At 36.7% G+C, this 19,141-nt stretch overlaps 2 protein-coding genes, 1 long non-coding RNA gene and 1 pseudogene across 3 annotated transcripts; 2 read left to right on the top strand and 2 right to left on the bottom strand.

Annotated features, from left to right (window-relative positions):
* The first annotated feature begins 3,450 nt into the window (after positions 1-3,450).
* On the top strand, positions 3,451-5,041 carry LOC133733787 (uncharacterized). Its single transcript, XR_009857901.1, has 2 exons — positions 3,451-3,627; positions 4,373-5,041. It is a non-coding gene; the product is annotated as an uncharacterized LOC133733787 (long non-coding RNA).
* Positions 5,042-6,045: 1,004 nt separating this feature from the next.
* On the bottom strand, positions 6,046-8,628 carry LOC133731448 (uncharacterized; annotated as a pseudogene).
* A 1,473-nt stretch (positions 8,629-10,101) lies between these two features.
* LOC133733541 (uncharacterized) lies at positions 10,102-11,658 on the top strand. Its single transcript, XM_062161167.1, has 2 exons — positions 10,102-10,314; positions 10,995-11,658. The coding sequence occupies exons 1-2, from the start codon at positions 10,182-10,184 to the stop codon at positions 11,315-11,317; spliced, it is 456 nt and encodes a 151-aa protein (XP_062017151.1). The 5' UTR covers positions 10,102-10,181; the 3' UTR covers positions 11,318-11,658.
* A 4,691-nt stretch (positions 11,659-16,349) lies between these two features.
* LOC133729867 (cardiolipin synthase (CMP-forming), mitochondrial) lies at positions 16,350-19,109 on the bottom strand. The gene is made up of 8 exons (XM_062157474.1): positions 18,500-19,109; positions 18,297-18,363; positions 18,116-18,190; positions 17,939-17,990; positions 17,305-17,390; positions 17,151-17,225; positions 16,927-17,021; positions 16,350-16,829 (listed from the first exon to the last, which is right to left on the bottom strand). The coding sequence occupies exons 1-8, from the start codon at positions 18,961-18,963 to the stop codon at positions 16,733-16,735; spliced, it is 1,011 nt and encodes a 336-aa protein (XP_062013458.1). The 5' UTR covers positions 18,964-19,109; the 3' UTR covers positions 16,350-16,732.
* Positions 19,110-19,141: the final 32 nt, after the last annotated feature.

The raw sequence follows: 19,141 nt of genomic DNA, 5'->3' as shown, positions 1-19,141 counted from the left end.
GATTTTATTCCATAGATAAATATATCGGGGGACCTTGAATTAGGTAAGTTTTGTGGGTTCACCGCTCATTTCCACTTTTTCTGATTTTCGGGCGAATTCACGTGTTCGTGTTGACTGTTAAATTGATATGATGAAAAACTGGATTAGGTTACTGATACTGCGCAGACGTTACACATCTAATTTGGAGATCCTCAATTAATAAGTCGAAGCAATACCTTAAATTTGGTAAGTTTTGTGGGTCACCCCTAATTTTTGCTTTCTCGGACTTTCGGGTGAATTCACGTGCTAGACGTTAGGTGTTTTTTTGTTGATTGTTGAATCAATGTAATGAAAAACCAGATGAGTTTACTGACACTACTCAGACGTTAGACACCTAATTTAGAGGTTCTTAGTTGATATTTAATAAATCGAAGCAATACCTTAAATTTGGTCAGTTTTGTGGGTTCACCTCTCATTTTCATTTTATCGAAATTTCGGGCCAACTCACGTATTGGGTGCATTAAGTGTTTTTGTATTAAATCGATATGATGAAAAACTAAATGATGTTACTGACACTGCTCAGGCGTTACACACTTACAATTTAAAGATCTTAGTTAATACTTAATAAGTCGAAACAATACCTTAAATTTGGTAAGTTTTGTGGGTTCACCTCTTATTTCCACTCTACCGAAATTTCGGGCGAATTCACGTATTTGGTACATTAGGTGTTTCTGTGTTGATTGTTAAATCGATATGATGAAAAACCTGATGAGGTTACTAACGCTGCTCAGACGTTACACACATACAATTTGACGATCCTTAGTTAAGAAGTCGAAGCAGTATCTTAAATTTGGTAACTTTTGTGGGTTTACCCCTTATTTCCACTTTATTGAAATATTGAGTAAATTCACGTGTTAAGTGCATTAAGTGTTTTCGTATTGATTGTTAAATCGATATGATGAAAAAACCAGACAAGGTTATTGACACTGCACGACGTGACACATCTATCATTTGAAGGTTCTTAGTTAAGAAGTCGAAGCAGTATCTTAAATTTGGTAAAGCTTTATGGGTTCACCCCTTATTTTTACTTTATCGGAATTTCGGATAAATTTACGTGCTGAGCGCATTATGTATTTTCGTATTGACTGTTACATTGATATCATAAAAAAACCAAACGACCTTACTGACAACTGCATTGCTAGGACAATCGATACACATCTACAAATTTGATGTTCTTAGTTGAGAAGTGGAAGTCCATTTTATCTAAAAACTTCAATGAACTTGTTGATACCAGGAAGTGATATGGCACTGTCTAGTACCCATTATCATACGATGTTAGGCCTAGCCCCATTTATCACTCAAATTACTAAGGGAACTCTCTTATTTCACTCTCCCATCGTCTTCACATGTAATATTTATACATTGATAGAGAAACTCTAGAATAGATCAAAGTGGATGTAGTTATTTAACTTATAGATTTTGCTTGAAATAATTTGAGCGTAAATGAATTAATGTTGATATATAGAGCTCAAAAGAATGGAAGTAGATGTCTGAGTTTAGCTTAACAACAATTTTGAATAAAATTATTGAAAATTGACGACTTAAGGTGAATCAGCAAAAATTAGAGTAGACAATATCAAAGAAAAATGTATGTGGAATACCATCACATCCTTGTTCTTTTGGCCAATCACATCAATTTGAGATCAAGGCCCAATCTCCCAAAACTAGATGAGGTTACTGACACTACTCAAACGTTACACACCTAATTTGGAGGTCTTTATTTAATCTTTAATAAGTTGAAGCAATACCTTAAATTTGGTTGTTTTGTGGGTTCATCCCTTATTTTAACTTTATCGGAATCTCGGGTGAATTTATATGTTGGGGGCATTAAGCCTTTTCCTATTGATTATTAAATTGATATGACAAAAAATCGGATGAGGTTATTGACACTGCTTAGACGTTACACACCTAATTTGGAGGTTCTTAGTTAATATTTAATAAATCGAAGCAATATTTTAAATTTATAAGTTTAGTGCGTTCACCCCTTATTTCCACTTTATCGGAATCTCGGGTGAATTCACTGGGCACATTAAGTCTTTTTCTATACATTATTAAATCGATATGACGAAAAACCGGATGAGGTTACTGACACTACTTAAACGTTACACACCTAATCTGGAGGTCCTTAGTTAAGAAGTCGAAACAATTCCTTAAATTTGGTAAGTTTTGTGAAATTTATTTCAACTTTATTTGAATCTCAAGTAAATTTCATGTTAGGTGCATAAGTGCTTTCAGATTGATTGTTAAATCGATGTGATGAAAAACCGGATTAGATTACTGACACTGAACAGACGTGACACACCTTTTTTTTTTTCTCTTTTACCCACGACGTCATCATTTCGAAAGCTCTTCATTCTATTTCTACATTCGAAGCTCTAGTATTTGGAGGTAGTCCATATAAACTGAGTTATATCATTAGTTCATAAATCTGCAACGACCACTAAACTAGATCGCTTTGCCACTCTCGGAAGCAACTGGAATTCACGTAAGTACCAAACCAAGTTTCAATTTTGGAATATTTATTGTCAAAGATTCACTCTTGTTCCTTTCCTCTATTTCATTACTCATAAAAATTCAATCTTTATGAATTAGAATAAAGTTTCGAATTGTGCTTTTTAAGCATACAATAGTTGACAGAATATAAGAATTCGGAGTTTTGTAGGTCACATATCTCATGTATAGCAATTGTGATTGACTTGTTGCCTACAATTACTAGTGAAAAACCATTCTAAACTTTTATCAATCTTATAGATACAGCACTGAGTTTATTGATTTTGTCAAAAAATGATGTCCAATTGAGGGAAGTTTACTGGGTTTATGAGTCTTAATAAATAAAATCAAAATATCAAAATTTTTGACTTTCAATTTCATTAATGTTTACCATATTAAGATTTAAGGTCCCAGTTCCTCTAGTTATAAAATTCTGTCCACAAAAACTATTGGGTAAGTTGCTTCAATACGTAAATCCAAAACTAACAGGTCCAAATATGACTAAATGTCAACTCACAAACCACCAAACATTGGGTAAATTCCATATAACAGAATCACATCAGCAGCAAAAGCAAACAAGAAGTTAATTTTATCCTGTTAGAATATAATATAGTGTTTCAAACTAACTATGATTTTTGGGTGGCTACTCATCATGTCTTGGGATGAAAAAAGACCAAACAAGCCTTCTCACAAATGGATTAAGCAAAACTGGTAAAAAGATTTATCAAGTGAAAAATTCTAAATAAAATAAAAGTTCAAAATTATCACTAACCGTGTTCTATTTTCTTTCTCATAACATCCTTGTTCTTTTGGGCTATCATATCAATTTGAGATCAAGGCCCAATCTCTAAAACTGGCCCATATCGATTCCAAATCGGTATAATATTGTCCTAGAGTCCTAGACACGTAAGAAGTAAAACGGCTTGTTTATCCTTTTCTTTGAAGATGAAGGAAGACGCCGTGATCCACATACCAGACTACCAGAGAGACCGCCGGCGAAGCGACCAGAATCTGATCAGGTCCCGACCACGGAGCAGCCGGAGGCAAAGCGTACGAAGCTCGGCGATCCTCAACCGGAAAAGCTCGCTGGTGATACTCGTAAGTGTAGACATATGCTTTTGATTGCATGCTTGCCTTTAGGCTTTCGATTCGTGTTTGCTTTAGGGCTTTAATTTTGGCTGCTAAGAGAATCATCGTTTTTTTGTTTTCTGCTGCGTTTGATTTGAGAAATTCAATACTGGTATCCAAAATTAGGGCTCGTTCTATCGAGCAGTTTTAACAGAATTGGGTGTTTTGGTGTAATAATTAAGCTATAATCGAATTTGGCTCTGTAGAAAGATGGTTGATAAATTTGTAGCTGTTGAAATATTGAAAAGAACAGAGTCAATAGTAAGTTCATGGCTTGATTTGTGAGATTGCTTTAGTGTATGTGCTCTTATATGCATATAGCTATAGCTTGCCTAATACGTTACCTGGTTCATATAGAGAATGTAAGTTCATGTAGTTAGAAAAATTCTATTACTAGTGCATGGCTACTTTATTAATTGATATACCTTCTGTGTTATCAATAGCTAGCCATAGCCCAGTCAGTTTGGTTTGTGAATGATTCATACCCGACATAGAAAATAATATGTAGCTGTATGTTTGCTGATGATCGAGTTCATAGATTGCATCTGAAGCTAGCTAGCAAACTCTTCTATTTGCATCTTACATCAACTGATCAAAGTTTCATTTTTGCTCTAGTTTCTTAGGACATTACATTCAATGTTATGTGGTCATTGTACTGTTTGATTTCTTGCGTTTTATAGTCACTGTTTATTTATCTTATCTTTTTGTGGTATAGCAATGGGTCTGCAGAGCGATAGCAAAGAGGGAGACCATCCGACTGGTACTGATTATCATAAAGGCCTTTCGTATTGTCTGATCTGTTGTAAGATGGTCGATCACATAATTTTAGAATGCCCCGACTGGTCAAAGGGATCTGGGATATATTGTGTTGTTTGTGAAGGCCCCTGTAAACTCTGTGATGACGAGCACCACCGCAAAAATCATTTTGAAACTATCATGTTTTGTGATATTTGTGGTGAACAGGCTACACACTGGTCTGATAACTGCTCCTATGGTACTGATTATCGTACTGCCAGGTCTGCGGACGCTTTCGGTGACTCTGACATTGGTTGCTTTGTAACGTGGGTGACCTTTCAGAGATACACACAACTTATGCCGGTTCAATCCGCAGTTGCATGATCTCCATTGATGATAGTTGTTTCAGATCTTGATCTCAGGGCACCAATTTCTGATTCTTACTCAGAAAAAAAGGATGGAAATTGTGACGCTCACGTTGACTCTTGCACTTTGTTGTGTTAACTTAGACCAATTTTCTCAAGATTTCCTATTTCTAGACCCTTGATAGATGTTTTGATCATTCTTCATGGGCAAGGTATTTACCTTTCGATGGTGTTTGATTCGTATTTGTTTTGATATGTTTCGGTGAGTAGTAACGTTTTCATTTTAGGTCTTTGTTCAAAAGAGATATAAGTTTCGTCTGTCAGTTCAAATAAGATTACATTCCTTTAAGACAATTCATAAGACAAGTTATTACTGAAGGAATGCCCTGTGCAAATCCCTTAGCTAATAGCTATCTCCTGTGTGGCATCGAAAGCTGTTTATTGAACATGAATTCTCAACTATAAAAGTTTAGACAACAAATTAGAAATCCAGCATGAGCGCATCTGTAAACATCTTTTATTCGAAGTTTGTAAACTCTCACTGCTACTGTCCAGATTGAACAACAAGATCCATGGGAATATCATTTTGTAGCTTTTAAGAAATGCCAAAGAACCATGGTTACGTTGGCATTCAAACTTGACAAAAGGTTTTATAATCACTACCAAAATCACTTGCCACGATCCGAAAACAGCCAACCCCACCATTGCAAGAGAATACCAGTCATTTATAATCACCCTGTAAATCAATTAGTTCCCAGGCTTCAACTGTGCTCTACATCACCGGCCTACCCGAATGTGCTCCCCACATCTCATAAAGGAAACTTACGTTCTGCATCTGAAAAATAACTCTAGTTCTACATGATGAATAGATTCATATAGGATTCAAGGAGAACAAAAACCAAAAGATGGGGTCTCAGGAGTCGTTGTACATTAAACACACACACACAAAAAACAGAAAAACAAACTACAAGTTAAATGGAATTGAAGAAAACCACGCTACCACAGTATATCAGTGAATTAATAGTTGGAAATTGGCAGGGTAATTCCATAAGATTTTAAATCTCAAAACAATCGAGGTACTAACTAAGATAGTACAGACACAGATTGCCAACACGTGGAGGAGGGCATCTGTATCAGATGTTAAAAATACAGCTGCGTGAATCATATAAAATGCATGTCTCATCCTACCAGGCTTCTGGAGGATCATAGTCTAAGTCCATGACTTTTAGGGCACATACGAATACATAACTTGATGTCCTATTGATCTCGTCTTGCTTTCTGGCAACCTTTAAGCATCATCAGGAACTAGCAGTATTTTTCCAAAATGCTGGCCACTTTCCATAAGCTGATGAGCCTCCTTTACTTCAGAGAATGTGAAAATTTTGGAGTGGAATGAAGGTTTCAACATGCCTTTTTCAATATGAGGCCACACATTGTCTTGCACCTCCTTAACGATCAACTCCTTCGATACTCTACTCCTGTGTCGGAAGGCAGCCGCTGCATTCACAACTGTTATATTAGATACATGTTAAAAAGTGGAGTGAATAAGACATGTACACACTGTATTTTACAATCTACATACTCCAAACTTAAAAAAAAAATGATTAACAAAGAAGAGAGTGGATTTCATTCCATTTAGAAAAGGGGCAAAACCTGGTCCTCATAAGTCATAACGGAGAAGAGAAAAGGCATGGCAGCACTATAATATTAATAGTAAGACAAATATCGGTGAGAACACATGCTCATAACAAACCATAAGAGCAACATCAATGCAACTTTTATGATAAACTATGACAATCAAAAGGTTACTGACATTCTGGCAAAATTCCCAAAGACCAGAATAAGCACTAGTAAAACTACAAATTGTGTTTCTTGATATATAAGAAAAAGGAGATAGACAACAAAACATTAACGAGGGAACCTTGAATGATATGAACCAAATCCACCCAACTATACCATAAATTCTAGTTTAATTTTTTTTCTTCCCCTTTTGCAAGTATAAATTCGAGTATAGTACCTCCAATGAGTTTGCGCGATAGGCTATCGTCCGCCAGTTTTGGAAGTCTTCCAAAAGAATCCACGTTATTTGTGCAAAAGTCACCAATGGAAATAAGCCTCCCACCTTCATTCTAGCAAGATAAATTTCGTTGAAAATGGCCAGGCCCAAGAACATTCAAAATCACATCAACACCTGTTATTATCCATTCATCAATATTTTTTCATTTACAACAATATGTAATTAGTCTACATTATGGGAGCATTGAATGTTGATGTAAGACAACAAACCTTGACCTAAAGCTTTGCCCTCTTGTGCTACAAAGTCATTGTAATCAACCCACTAGTACTTATAAACTCCAAGATCGCCATAATGTTTTCTGCGGTCTTCACTTGATGTCACAAACGTGGTTACTCCTTCACATTTAGCTAATTGAATTGCAAAACTAGCAATTCCATTAGAGTCATCATGAACCTGCATTTTGATACTCATTAGGAATATATATATATATATATATATATATATATATATATATATATATATATATATATATTCTCATCATTTGTTATTAAATGTAAATCCAATTGTGAAGAAAAAACAAAATTATGGACTTAAATTTAATGATCGATAATTTGACAAAGAATACTCATCAAAATATGACTTCCTATACCTCAAAGTGTAATAATACCAACTTAAACATATACTTCTAACAATAAACATGATAAATAGTGAGAAGTATTTCTAATTTATATAGTTGAAATTCAACAATCACTATAATATTAGAGTGGTTTGGAAGGGCTGAGGTACTCCAGATTGTTGGGAATCGGGAATTTAATTGGAAGTTGAAGGAGATGCATTATGTATCATTAATTCACTTTCACAAACTGGAAAAGACTTGACTGAGATTGGGGCTGTTTTGGAGGGAGTTCGTCTGCTGCTGCAGGAGTTTGAGTTAGTGAATTGGAAGCATGTTCGTAAAAAAGCCAATCAAGTAGCTCATGAATTGGCTAGATCAGCTTTGAAGAGTGTCCAGTCCATGTTTTGCAGGGAGCGTGGTCCTCCTTGGCTTAGTGAGTTAGTTGAGGCAACAAATGATGTTAGGGGCTGATCTCAGTTTCTCAGATTGTATTAGCTTTCCCTGTATTACTTGTTTGAGTTTAATAGAGAACTTTCCTTGAATCAAAAAAAAAAAAAAAAAAACAATCACTATAATATTAGAGTGGTTTGGAAGTTACCAAAAGTGTTTCACTAGCAGATAGCCTCGGCCTAAATATGTCTCCATCTTTAGGTAACCAAAAGGTGAAAGGAGACAGTTCACTAGTTGTAAAAAGTTCTGACCAGACCGTGCATGCAGCATATGGTAGACAAGCAGCGGATTCCAAGGTAGCGGTACTTGGTAGAGGAAAAACTTGCAATTCTGGTACAGCCACTTTCTCAGCATATCCCCCACCACTAAGAACCGCACATACCTAAATAAAACGAATTGATTTGGTTCACAAAATTTTTCAAATATGTAAGTCTTATCTCTCAAAAAAAAAAAAAAAAAAAAATATGTAAGTCTTAAAGTTACCACAAACTTTATTAAAAAAAAAAAAGTTACCACAAACTAAAAAAAAAAATAATAATAATAAAATACCTCATCATTAATATTCCATTTTTGCACATTTTCCCCAATTTTCTCTATTGTTCCTGAGCATTCAATTCCCATGCACAAACTTTCACCCGAAAACCTTTTTCTCTCAATTAAGTCAGATCCATTGACCGCAGTAGCTTTGACCTTTATTAAGACTTCATCACCTTTAAGGTCTGGGATGGTACTTCTTGTATTTGAAATTCATCTGGACCGGCCGACTTAGTTACCAATATGGCCTTCATCTCTGAAATTTGAATAATACAGTGTCAAATTTCAATTTAATATAAAAAATTTGCATTTAAGACATTCACAAAATTAGCCTAAACATCGAAACACATATTTTCATAAAAAAGCATCGACTTAGCTGTGGTTACAAACTTAGTCATGATCTGATCTAGTTCCCTCTATCGCTTCTGATCTTAAACACATATATTTTCATGGTTTGGATCTTAGTAATATTTCTCAAAGACCCTAACTGGATTGGTCCTCTGTTGTCCTAGCTCTATCTTTCTTAATTTCTTTCTTTTTTCTTCTTTTTTTTTGCTGGATTGTTGGCCTTGGTTTACCAAAAGGGAAAAACAAGATCGAAAACGTAGAGGAGCCAAAAACATCGGAGCTGTTGAAGAATCCCAATGTGTCAACAACAGTAGTTCTTGACGGGAAAGGTGGATGGACAAAAGAGATACTCATAGTCGTCATGGATAAAGATTTTAATCCATGGCACTGTGGCTGTATTTGAGTAACAGTTATTGAAAAGAATATTTTTACAAAAACAAACTATCTCTATTCGCTATTGAGGAGGGGCAGAGCTTGGAAAAGTTGAAGCCGATCGAGAATATCTGTGAAGCCTTAAGAATTAAGATCACCAGCATATAAAGAAAATAAACTATTTCTTCTAGTTAGTTTTGGATGATGTACGTTCCTCATAAGCAAGCAAGATGTAGAGGAGATTGTGCAAGAAGTAAATTGTGGTCTTTCAAGGTTTTAATCACCAGAGAGGCACCACACTGGGGATGAAGCAGGAAATTGAGATCGGCACGGTAAACCATCGATCCCAAAATGAAAGTTTGGGTTTTCTGATATCTTGGTTCAGTAGGTTCTTAATGGAAACAAAATCAAATCCGTGAAACGATTCAAAGTTTTGAATTTTACATTCGTATTATGATTCACATATATGTGAAATCATTTGGCCCATAAAGGAGAGAAACATAATGGACACATATTCCATCAAAAATATTGACAAGAAGTATATGAAAAGTTTGGGTAAAATTAACCACTGCACAAGACAACATGTTTAGTAAAAGTACTCCGTATATACGCAAAAGAGGTAGCTTGTGGGTGTTTTAAAGCTAATTTGACAAAATTTAACTGGGGTGATCAAAATATTGACGAGGATTGTGAACTAAATATACATTGACCAAATTAATTGATTTGTAACCGGTAAATGAAAATTGAGATTTAACCAAAATATAGTTAACCATGAGTGAAGTTTTCTCTACAACACCAAAGATAACCCATAACAAAAAAACAAATTTCTACAGTTTATTAAAAAAAAAAAGTAGAAGAAGTTGCTTTTTGTTGTTACCGAAGGGGACGGGACGAGAGTGTTGACAGGTTTTTGACTGAATTTCAGAACAGCAGGGCTTCGATCCCTCTCATACACGTTTCGGCTTCTGATAGGTTTGCTATTAATGTTGGGCCAATTTATATTATGTCAACAGGGCCCAATCATCTGGCCCATAAGATCCTCCCTCCTCCGATCCTGAACCGCATCTCTCTCTCTCTCAAGTCCGCCATGATCCACAGACCAGAGAGACAGGCGCCGGCGAAGCGACCAGAATCTGATCAGGTCCCGACCAAGGAGCAGCCGGAGGCGAAGCGTCCGAAGCTCGGCGATCCTCAACCGGAAGAGCTCGCTGGTGATACTCGTAAGTATATACATATGCTTTTGATTGCATGCTTGCTTTAGGGCTTTAATTTTGGCTGCGAATAGAATCATCATCGTTGTTGTTTTGTTCTGTGCGGCGTTTGGTTTGAAAAAGAAAAATTCAAAATTGGTATCCAAATCTATCTGAAGACGTCGAGCAGTTTTAACACAAGTGGGTGTTTTGGTGTAATAATTAAGCTATAATTGGTTGTGTAGAAAGAAAGAAAGAACCATTTGCAGCTGTTGAAATATTGAAAAGAACAGAACCAATCACGACTTGATTCGCCAAGTGTATGTGCTCTTATATGCATATGGCTTGCCTAATACGTTACCTGGTTCGTTCATATAGCTGCCTAGAAACAAACATTCGAGATTACGTCCTACTTTGCATCAATTCTGTGTTATCAATAGGCATAGCTCAGTTAGTTTGGTTTGTGAATAATTGATTCATAGCTAGCTGACGTAGAAAATAATATATTTATTTAGCGGTATGTATGTTTGCTGATGGTCGGTCGAGTTCATAGATTGCATCTGCAGATCCCTTCTTTTTTTGCTTCTTACATCAACCAATCAAAGTTTCATTTTTGCTCTAGTTTCTTATGACATTATATTCAATGGTAACTTATGTGGTCATTGTACTGATTGCGTTTTTTAATCACTATTTATCTTTTTGTGGTATAGCAATGGGTCTGCAAAGCGATAGCAAAGAGGATTATCATAAAGGCCTTTCGTATTGTCTGATCTGTTGCAAGATGGTCGATCACATAATTTTAGAATGCCCCGACTTGTCAAAGGGATCTGGGATATATTGTTTTGTTTGTGAAGGCCCCTGTAAGAGTAGTGATGACGAGCACCACCGCAAAAATCATTTTGAAACTATCATGTTTTGTGATATTTGTGGTGAACAGGCTACACACTGGTCTGATAACTGCTCCTATGGTACTGATTATCGTACTGCCAGGTGTGAGGATGCTTACGGTGACTCTGACATTGGTTGCGTGTAACGTGGATGACCTTTCAGAGATACACACAACTTATGCTGGTTCAATCCGCAGTTAACTTGCATGATCTCCATTGATGCGATAGTTGTTTCACATCCTGATCTCGAGCACCAATTTCTGTTTCTTAATCAGAAAAAAGGATGGAAATTGAGTCAGATTTTTTTACGCCACTTTGACTCCTGCACTTTGTTGTGTTAACTCGAGACCAATGTTTATATCCTTGACAGACGGATAGTGTTGTTTATGTTGGTGTTTGTTGGAACATGTCTTGTTTTAAATTTGGAAAATTGTTGTATGTTCCTTAATTGTGGTAATGGTATCTTGATTTACTGTTTGTATTTGAATGATTGACTAATTTACTCAAAAAAAAAAATCTTTATTTTGTGTTTTCATAGCTTGATTTTGAGTGATCATTCGGCCGGACTTTACCATGTTGGTCATGACACTCAAGCGAACGCCAAGAATTATGTCAATTTATGGCTATTCACATGGAGACAGGGAATAATTAAGAAATTTGCTCTCTCTAGAGTAGTTATTTATATCGTTTTAGATGTTTTTATAAATTGAGCATTTCTATAAGTTCTCATACATATCTTATGGAAGCAAATACAAAATGTATATAAATATGCTTCTCTGAGTTCTCTCACTGGAGAAGCATTAGGAAGTGCATTGAGTAGGCTTCTTTGATTGCCAAGCTTGAAGAGTCAAAAGACACTATCAAGAAAAAGCTTGAAATTAACAAAGAGATTGATCATCAAACTGCTCATTCTGCTGCAACAACACAACGAGGAAAAACAGCTCTGGTGGATGAGCTCTGGGAAGCAAGGGATGAATATCAAGCTACTGGATAAAGGTGAAGGATTTTGTAGGAATTATTGATGGTGGAAGTGTTTTTTTTTTAATTTTTTTTTTTATAAAGATGATCAAAGGATTTCACTCCTGACTTATGGTGACTCAAACCGAGGACCTTGATCTTAGGAAATAGTGCAATTAAAATTGCACTAATCTAGTGCTATAAATCTATCTAAGCATGAGCACATGTAAACAATATTTTCTATGCAAATATATGTAGGAGTGCAGCAGTGATCGTTATTAGCATTTAGGATTGAAACATCATATCTATTTCTTAATATATGCATAATGTATAAACTGTACGATATGTAAAACAACGTAAATAAAATCACCTTGTATCATCACATTGTGTATTTAGACTTGGGATTGAAGATACCATATCAGTCCTGTATCTACAGGATATATATATACCAGAATATAAACATAACAAATTTACATGACGCACTTGAGTTTTTGTCATCTTAGTCTTCTCCTGATTTCACCTCCAGTATTCTCTTAGTGATGAGACTAATTGATGAAAATAATACGTGGATCAAAAGGGGCCAAAATATCTAATATATATAGCATCTCATTGTCAGTTTCTTCCATCAAGAAACTGACAATGCATCCCAACTACTTTTTCAAAACTAGATGAACTCTCATAACTGTATCTATGAATTTCAAAATTCTAACAGATGTGATAAGTTGGACCAGAATGATTTTATTAAGTCCTTAACTTACACTTGACATTTGAATTCAAAACTAAATCATATATGAATATGAACTTAGGTTCTAGACAATGTCGTGTTCATCAAGTTTTCTTACAGGAAGAGCAAGCTACATAGTTCTATAGAATCTGTCTATCTTCTACGACAAGTCGACAGCACCCCGCACCCCCATTTATCATGGTCATGGAGATAGAGTGCCATTTCAGCTCATTTTGTTTACTTGGACTTTGAGATGATCATGGGTGGTTGCCCTTGGTTTACCGAGAGCGAAAAAAAAAGCACTTGCAGAGGATCCAAAAACTCAGAGTCTTTGTTCTATCATTGCAGATAATAAATATTACTGCCTAACATCTATTCTGGAAATGTCGTGCTGCTGCATTCTTGATTGGACAGTTATTGAGCATATAGTCCACCGTCTCCTTTGAAGCCTCACCGATTCTCATTGTCACTTTCCCAATGTTTTCAACCCCATCAAGGATCACTTGGTATGGAAAGTGTGTGAAAATAGGGGGGGTCAGAATCCTTAACGTGATACATCTTCACCTTCGAGCAACTAAGTACTTTCCTAGCCTCCTCTCGACTGGTGAATACGAGGCGATGAAGGAAGAATTGAAAGTTATGTGATATACGCTCATCAACACGGTGGGCAGCTAGAATGTCTCCCTCCGACCTATAAATGTTAAAAATAACCAATATTTAGACACACATATATTCCAGTTACATATATATAATTAAAAGAAGAGCTAAAATTGTGACTTATATATACCTGAATAGATTTATGAAATGATCGGAACTAAGAAGTGATGTATCCATAACATTGTATATCAAGAAGAGCATCCGTCCTGGATCATAGTGCTCGAAATTGTCCCGATATGCATTTAAAGCTTGGCAAGGCTCCATAACAAAACATCTCTCATTGCTCACGTGAAAAGCTAATTAAATGAGAACACCAAATATAGAAGATATAGGTGAAACAGAACGAAATATCTATTCCCTAAATGAAAAGGAGAAAGAGATAAGTTACATTACCATGTATCGTTCCTCCGCTACTTTTGTCAAAAAAGGAACCGTTCAACACCGTTTTAATGGCAAATTTTATCCCATCAGGCATGGACAAGTTGAAGTCATAACTAATATAAAGTAGTTAAAGAAAAATTAATCACCATGTAATTATTACTTGTGATAATCTCAACAAAACTCAAGCTTGCGTCTTGGAAGTGGAAATTAATGAAGCACATACCCGTGGACTAAGATATCATTGGCATAAGCAGAACCAGATCCTAGTGAACCAATCTCCTTATCCATTTCTCTAACCACTACATTGTCTTTTATAAAAAGGCGATGAACTTGAAAACCCTGTAACTAACAAAAGTTAGAAGGTAGAAGAGTGTATATATAGAGCCAAGAGCCAAAAAAAAAAAAACTAATCTAAAAAAGTTACAGGAGTTTCATTACTTTTGTTTCATCATGACCAGCTATTAGGGTTCCAAAACTTTTGCTTCTAAAACGACAAGTAAGTAAATACTTGTAGATGATGTCCGATACATATGACACTGCGATTTCTTGGCCGCTCTTCTTATAGTGTTCCAACTGTGTTATGTAAACCAAGTAGTTGGTCAAACAAGCGGGACACTTCTCATACTTGAGATTACTAATGTGAGAACAAAGAATAGGTTATTTAAAGTTTGGTTATAAGGTGCTTTTACCTCTTTATTCAGATGCACATTCATCTTGTTACACTGAAATCTACTCCCCACCGATATGGATAGTATCTTTTTGGTTATATAATTTGCTTTATTGGCTTTGTCCGAAACTAAAAGTAAAGAAAAATATTTAGAAAGATTAGATTTAATTATATGAATTGTGTATCTAAAAGCAAATAGGAGTAATTATAACTTACTATTAGGACTCCAATCTATCTTCCTCTTAGTTTCAGAAACCCATTCATTGGACTCTCTCGACTCTACGGCAGCAATGACGCCATCCTTGTTAAAGAAAGCTATTGCTGTTGTCCCCTTGGGGTCTTCTTCTTCATTGTTGTCTAGCATCATACCTGATAACAGAGCAAACAAGTATCTTGAAATTTTGTTAAACACACACCTGAGTAATTTTTATTAATTAAAGTGATGAAATCATTTGGGTTACAGATGAGGGCAGTATTTCAACATTTTCATAACAGTCATCTACCTCTCTGTTCTTGAATTCAAAATTCTGATTGCTACAAACAACACGGGGGTTTGTCTCTGAAGATTGGATTATTCAGAAAAAACCAGATGACAGCAAAATTACTCTTCTGAATTTCTCTAGTAAAAGAAGAGCAATATTTTTCATCTAGCCACAAACACCAGCAATGTGACTTAAAGTTGAAGGATTTTCACACAACATTGTGTTTGTGCAGAGCTAAAGTTTCAACCTTTTCTTTGTTTTCTAAATAAATTAGAGAAATGAGCATGAAAAACACAAAATTCTGTTGCTACATGGCTAAAGTTTCCATCTTTTTTGCTAGAAAAATTCAAAGAGTAATCCAGCCCCAAACACTAACATTTTGACATAAAAGTTCAAGGCTTTCCCACAACACTGTTTCAACATAGCTAAAGTTTCCATCTTTTATCTTTGTTTTAGAAATAAGCGTGAAAACCCCACATGAAAAACCCAACATTCTGTTTCTACATGCCTAAAGTTTCCACCTTTTTCTTCTTTAGAGAAGAAGCCATGGAATATATGAGAGAGAGAGAGAGAGAGAGAGAGAGAGAGAGAGAGAGAGAGAGAGAGAGAGACTTAATCACCTTGAGAAGTTTCTGCAGACGACATTGTGTGAGAGCAAAGCTTTTGCTTCCGGCACAAACCCCAGGGAAGAGGAAGAAGAGAGAGGAAGTCATTATTTATAGTGTTCAAACTCAAAACCCTTAAAAAATCTTAAGTCAGGGTTTAAGCAACTGCAAAAAAAACTTGTTAACTACTGTAATGGTGTTTTGAAAAGATGCAGCGGGAGTTTTGTCCTCTTGATCATAACAAAACGCAGTCGTTTTTGCCCGTATCTTTCAAAAAATAATAAAAATACTGTTCATGATATCATACTTTCTTCAATTTTCTCATGATTTCCTATTTTCAGATTCATTGTTCAGGGGCAAATAATGACTTTTTATTCGGCCATCGAATAAATTTAACTGAAAAAATCGTTACCAAGAGGGACATGAAGCTAAAATCCTCTAAGTAAACCGTTACTAAGAGCAGATTCTAAACATATGATTTACTGATAACGAGATTTTAACATGCTATAAATACAACAGGTTTCAATTGCCTTCCAATCTCCCTCGATTCTACCCTCAATTCCATTGTTTCCTTGGTGATTTCCCCTAAACCCTAGACCCTGAACCCAAGTCTATGCCATTGTTTTAGTCACTACTCATAGCCAAAGTATCCATTATAATTTCCATGGACTTCGTATCATAGTTGCTTTAATTTGTTTCAATGTGTGATACACCAACATTTTTCTCTCAAGTTTACTTCAGACCGCCACAGGATTATTGTATGCCATGGAATGCTGTATTAAACATGCAAGAGTTCTCAACTATACAACTATGGACATCATGGTTATATCCACCATTAGTAGACCTGTAACTATTTTCTCTTTCCATCCCATCTAAACTTCTAAAGCAAATTTGTCCCGATATACTGTTGACAACTTCCGTGATGAATCTATGCGAATCTCATCTGTTGCTTGCAAGACTCGAAAGAGATTGATATGAATCCCCAAGGGTATAAATCAGGTAGCTTGTTCTTCCAAAATTCTTGATGGAAAATGACCGTCACTATGTTGGCATTTGAACTCAGCAGAAGTTGTTGCAGTCTGAAAGATTCACAGTGATGGTTTCCGAGCAATGGATGCCGATTTCCTCAAGTGTTGTGCTCCATATGCTGCAGTGGAAGCCAATGTTGTTGACGCCACTAACCAACTGCATAAATTTGAGACAAGCAATCGGTTCTCTGTGTATACATACATAACAAAGAAGATAATTTTATAAATTAGACAGCTAAGTTCTGCCAAGTCACCTCAGGTATGTAACATATGAGTGAGTTTCTTGTGTTCCAAACTCTGGTTGGAGGAGAGCTGCCGCAACTAAAATCAACTGGAAAACTGTGTTAACCTGTCATCATCCACAATATACATTAGGAAATAGAGGACAGCTTTATTCAACCAACCAGCAATCATGAAACCTACAGTCATTTCATCTCAATGTCTAGCCATAAGGACTCGTGAAAGAAAACAATCTTACCTTGCTAATAAAGAGAGGTTCAACCTTCTGGGGACGGGTTCCATCAAGGTTGAAGAAGTCGGACCAACTTTTCCACTAACAAAATTCAACATTGTCAAAAGAGAAACTAAGAATTTCTGGCCAAATATTGATACGAGGAACAAAAAGTTCTCACCTTCCACCCCAAGCTACTAGCTCGTTGATACACTGCACCACCAACGAGGCCAACATCTCGCAACACAATGATCCCAACAAGACCAGCTGCAAAACGCAAATTAAACAAAGTAAATATTCAGTAACAAACTGCACCATGAATAATTACCAAATAATCAAAGCAAAAATAGACATCTTAAAACTTGAGCTAGGCAACTAAAGACAAGCAAACAAACATGGGAAAAAGTAGGTGATCAGACCCGTAGGCCCAAATAACCAAAATGCAACTATGAAACAAGAATCCTTGCAGCATAAGAAATATAGCTGACATGGTAAGTACACCCAGAATCCCAGAGGAATATAGCCCAGAACCAGACTCTAGAGTGCAGAGCACCCTTCTTTGGACATTCCTTTCATCCTGCCCCTCTAGCCTAAAGAGTGGCTAGTTCAAAATCCAGAGTAGTCTATGATAGAATATGCAGGTTTGACATTTGTGTTTGTGTTGGGGGGAAGGGGGCGGGCTAAGTATGCATCTCAGAGGTATTGAATGATGGAACAAATAACAGCAGCCTAATCATCCTAACACAATAAACACACACACATTCATGCATCCCTTCCAAGTATCAGAAAAGAACAGAGTGACACATAGTACTTACGGTGAAGAAGATCCTTATGCACCATCGCCAATGCAACACACCCAATAAGAACCTACATCACAATCAATCAGCATACTATCCATACATCTATACTAGGTACCTAATACAAAACTCAACCACCTACAAACAAGTGCAAATAGGTGCAGGCAAAGCCTTTGTCAGAAAAAGAGGGTTTACCTTATCTGCAAGGGGATCGAGGTAGGAGCCCACAACAGAATTAATCTTCATCCTCCTAGCCACATATCCATCCAACTACACAATGTATCGAAAATCGAACACAAGTAATCAAATTCATCATTTACACTATAATTAATTGTAGAATAAATCAGTACTAGGAGAAAGGTTTCACATTTCCTACCCAGTCACTTGCCCCAGACACAGCCAACCCCACCATTGCAGCAGAATACCACTCATTTATAATCATCCTGTATATCACTTACAAATTCAATTCTCAAAAATCAAAATAATCCCAAAAAAAAAAAAAAATACAAAATCAAAACTTGACCAAAATTCAAGTAAATTTTGAATCTAAGAAACCAAGTGAGGCAAACCAAAGTGTACCATCCAAGAAAAGGACCAGAGATCAGCCGAGTCATGGAGATCAAATTAGGCAAATTGACGAAATCGCCACCGGCGACTTTCAACCGGTGACGATCCGACACGGCCGGGTCCGACCCGGAGGTCAATTCGGACGGAGGGGAGGTCGTTCTCTTCTTCTTCCTGAGCAGATTGTTAAAGTTCAAAGCTTCGATCTTTTCCAGAACGGCGGCGTTTCCGCGGAGGTGGAGCGGCGTGGCGGACTGCGAGAGCTTCCACGGCGGGGAAGAGAGGAAGAGCGGGCAGTGGGGCCCATGGGAGGGGAGGATGATCCAGTTGGAGAGAGGAGAGAGGAGGAAGGTTCTGGAAATCTGAGATGGGGAGGAGCGAGAGGTAGGGGAGTAGAATGGGGAGACGGTGGCGGTGAAGAAGCTTCTGGATTTTTTAGGGTTTCGAATTAGGGATTTCAGGGACCGGAAACCCGCCATTGTTGCCGAGCGCGAAAAAGCTTTGAGTTTGGTCAATAGTCAAAATAGGTTTTTGCAGGGGTTTTAGGCGTGGTGGGTGCGAACGACACGTCGCAGATTGCGTGGCGTTTTCTGTTTCTTTACGCTTGGCATGTTGGACCGGATTGAGCCGAGCACGGCACGAGCTTGTTGTATTCGT

Source organism: Rosa rugosa, chromosome 2, assembly GCF_958449725.1.
Source record: "Rosa rugosa chromosome 2, drRosRugo1.1, whole genome shotgun sequence".
Classification (NCBI taxonomy): domain Eukaryota; kingdom Viridiplantae; phylum Streptophyta; class Magnoliopsida; order Rosales; family Rosaceae; genus Rosa; species Rosa rugosa.
The sequence above is the reverse complement of the archived record's forward strand: the minus strand, read 5'-3'. Positions and strand labels throughout refer to the sequence as shown.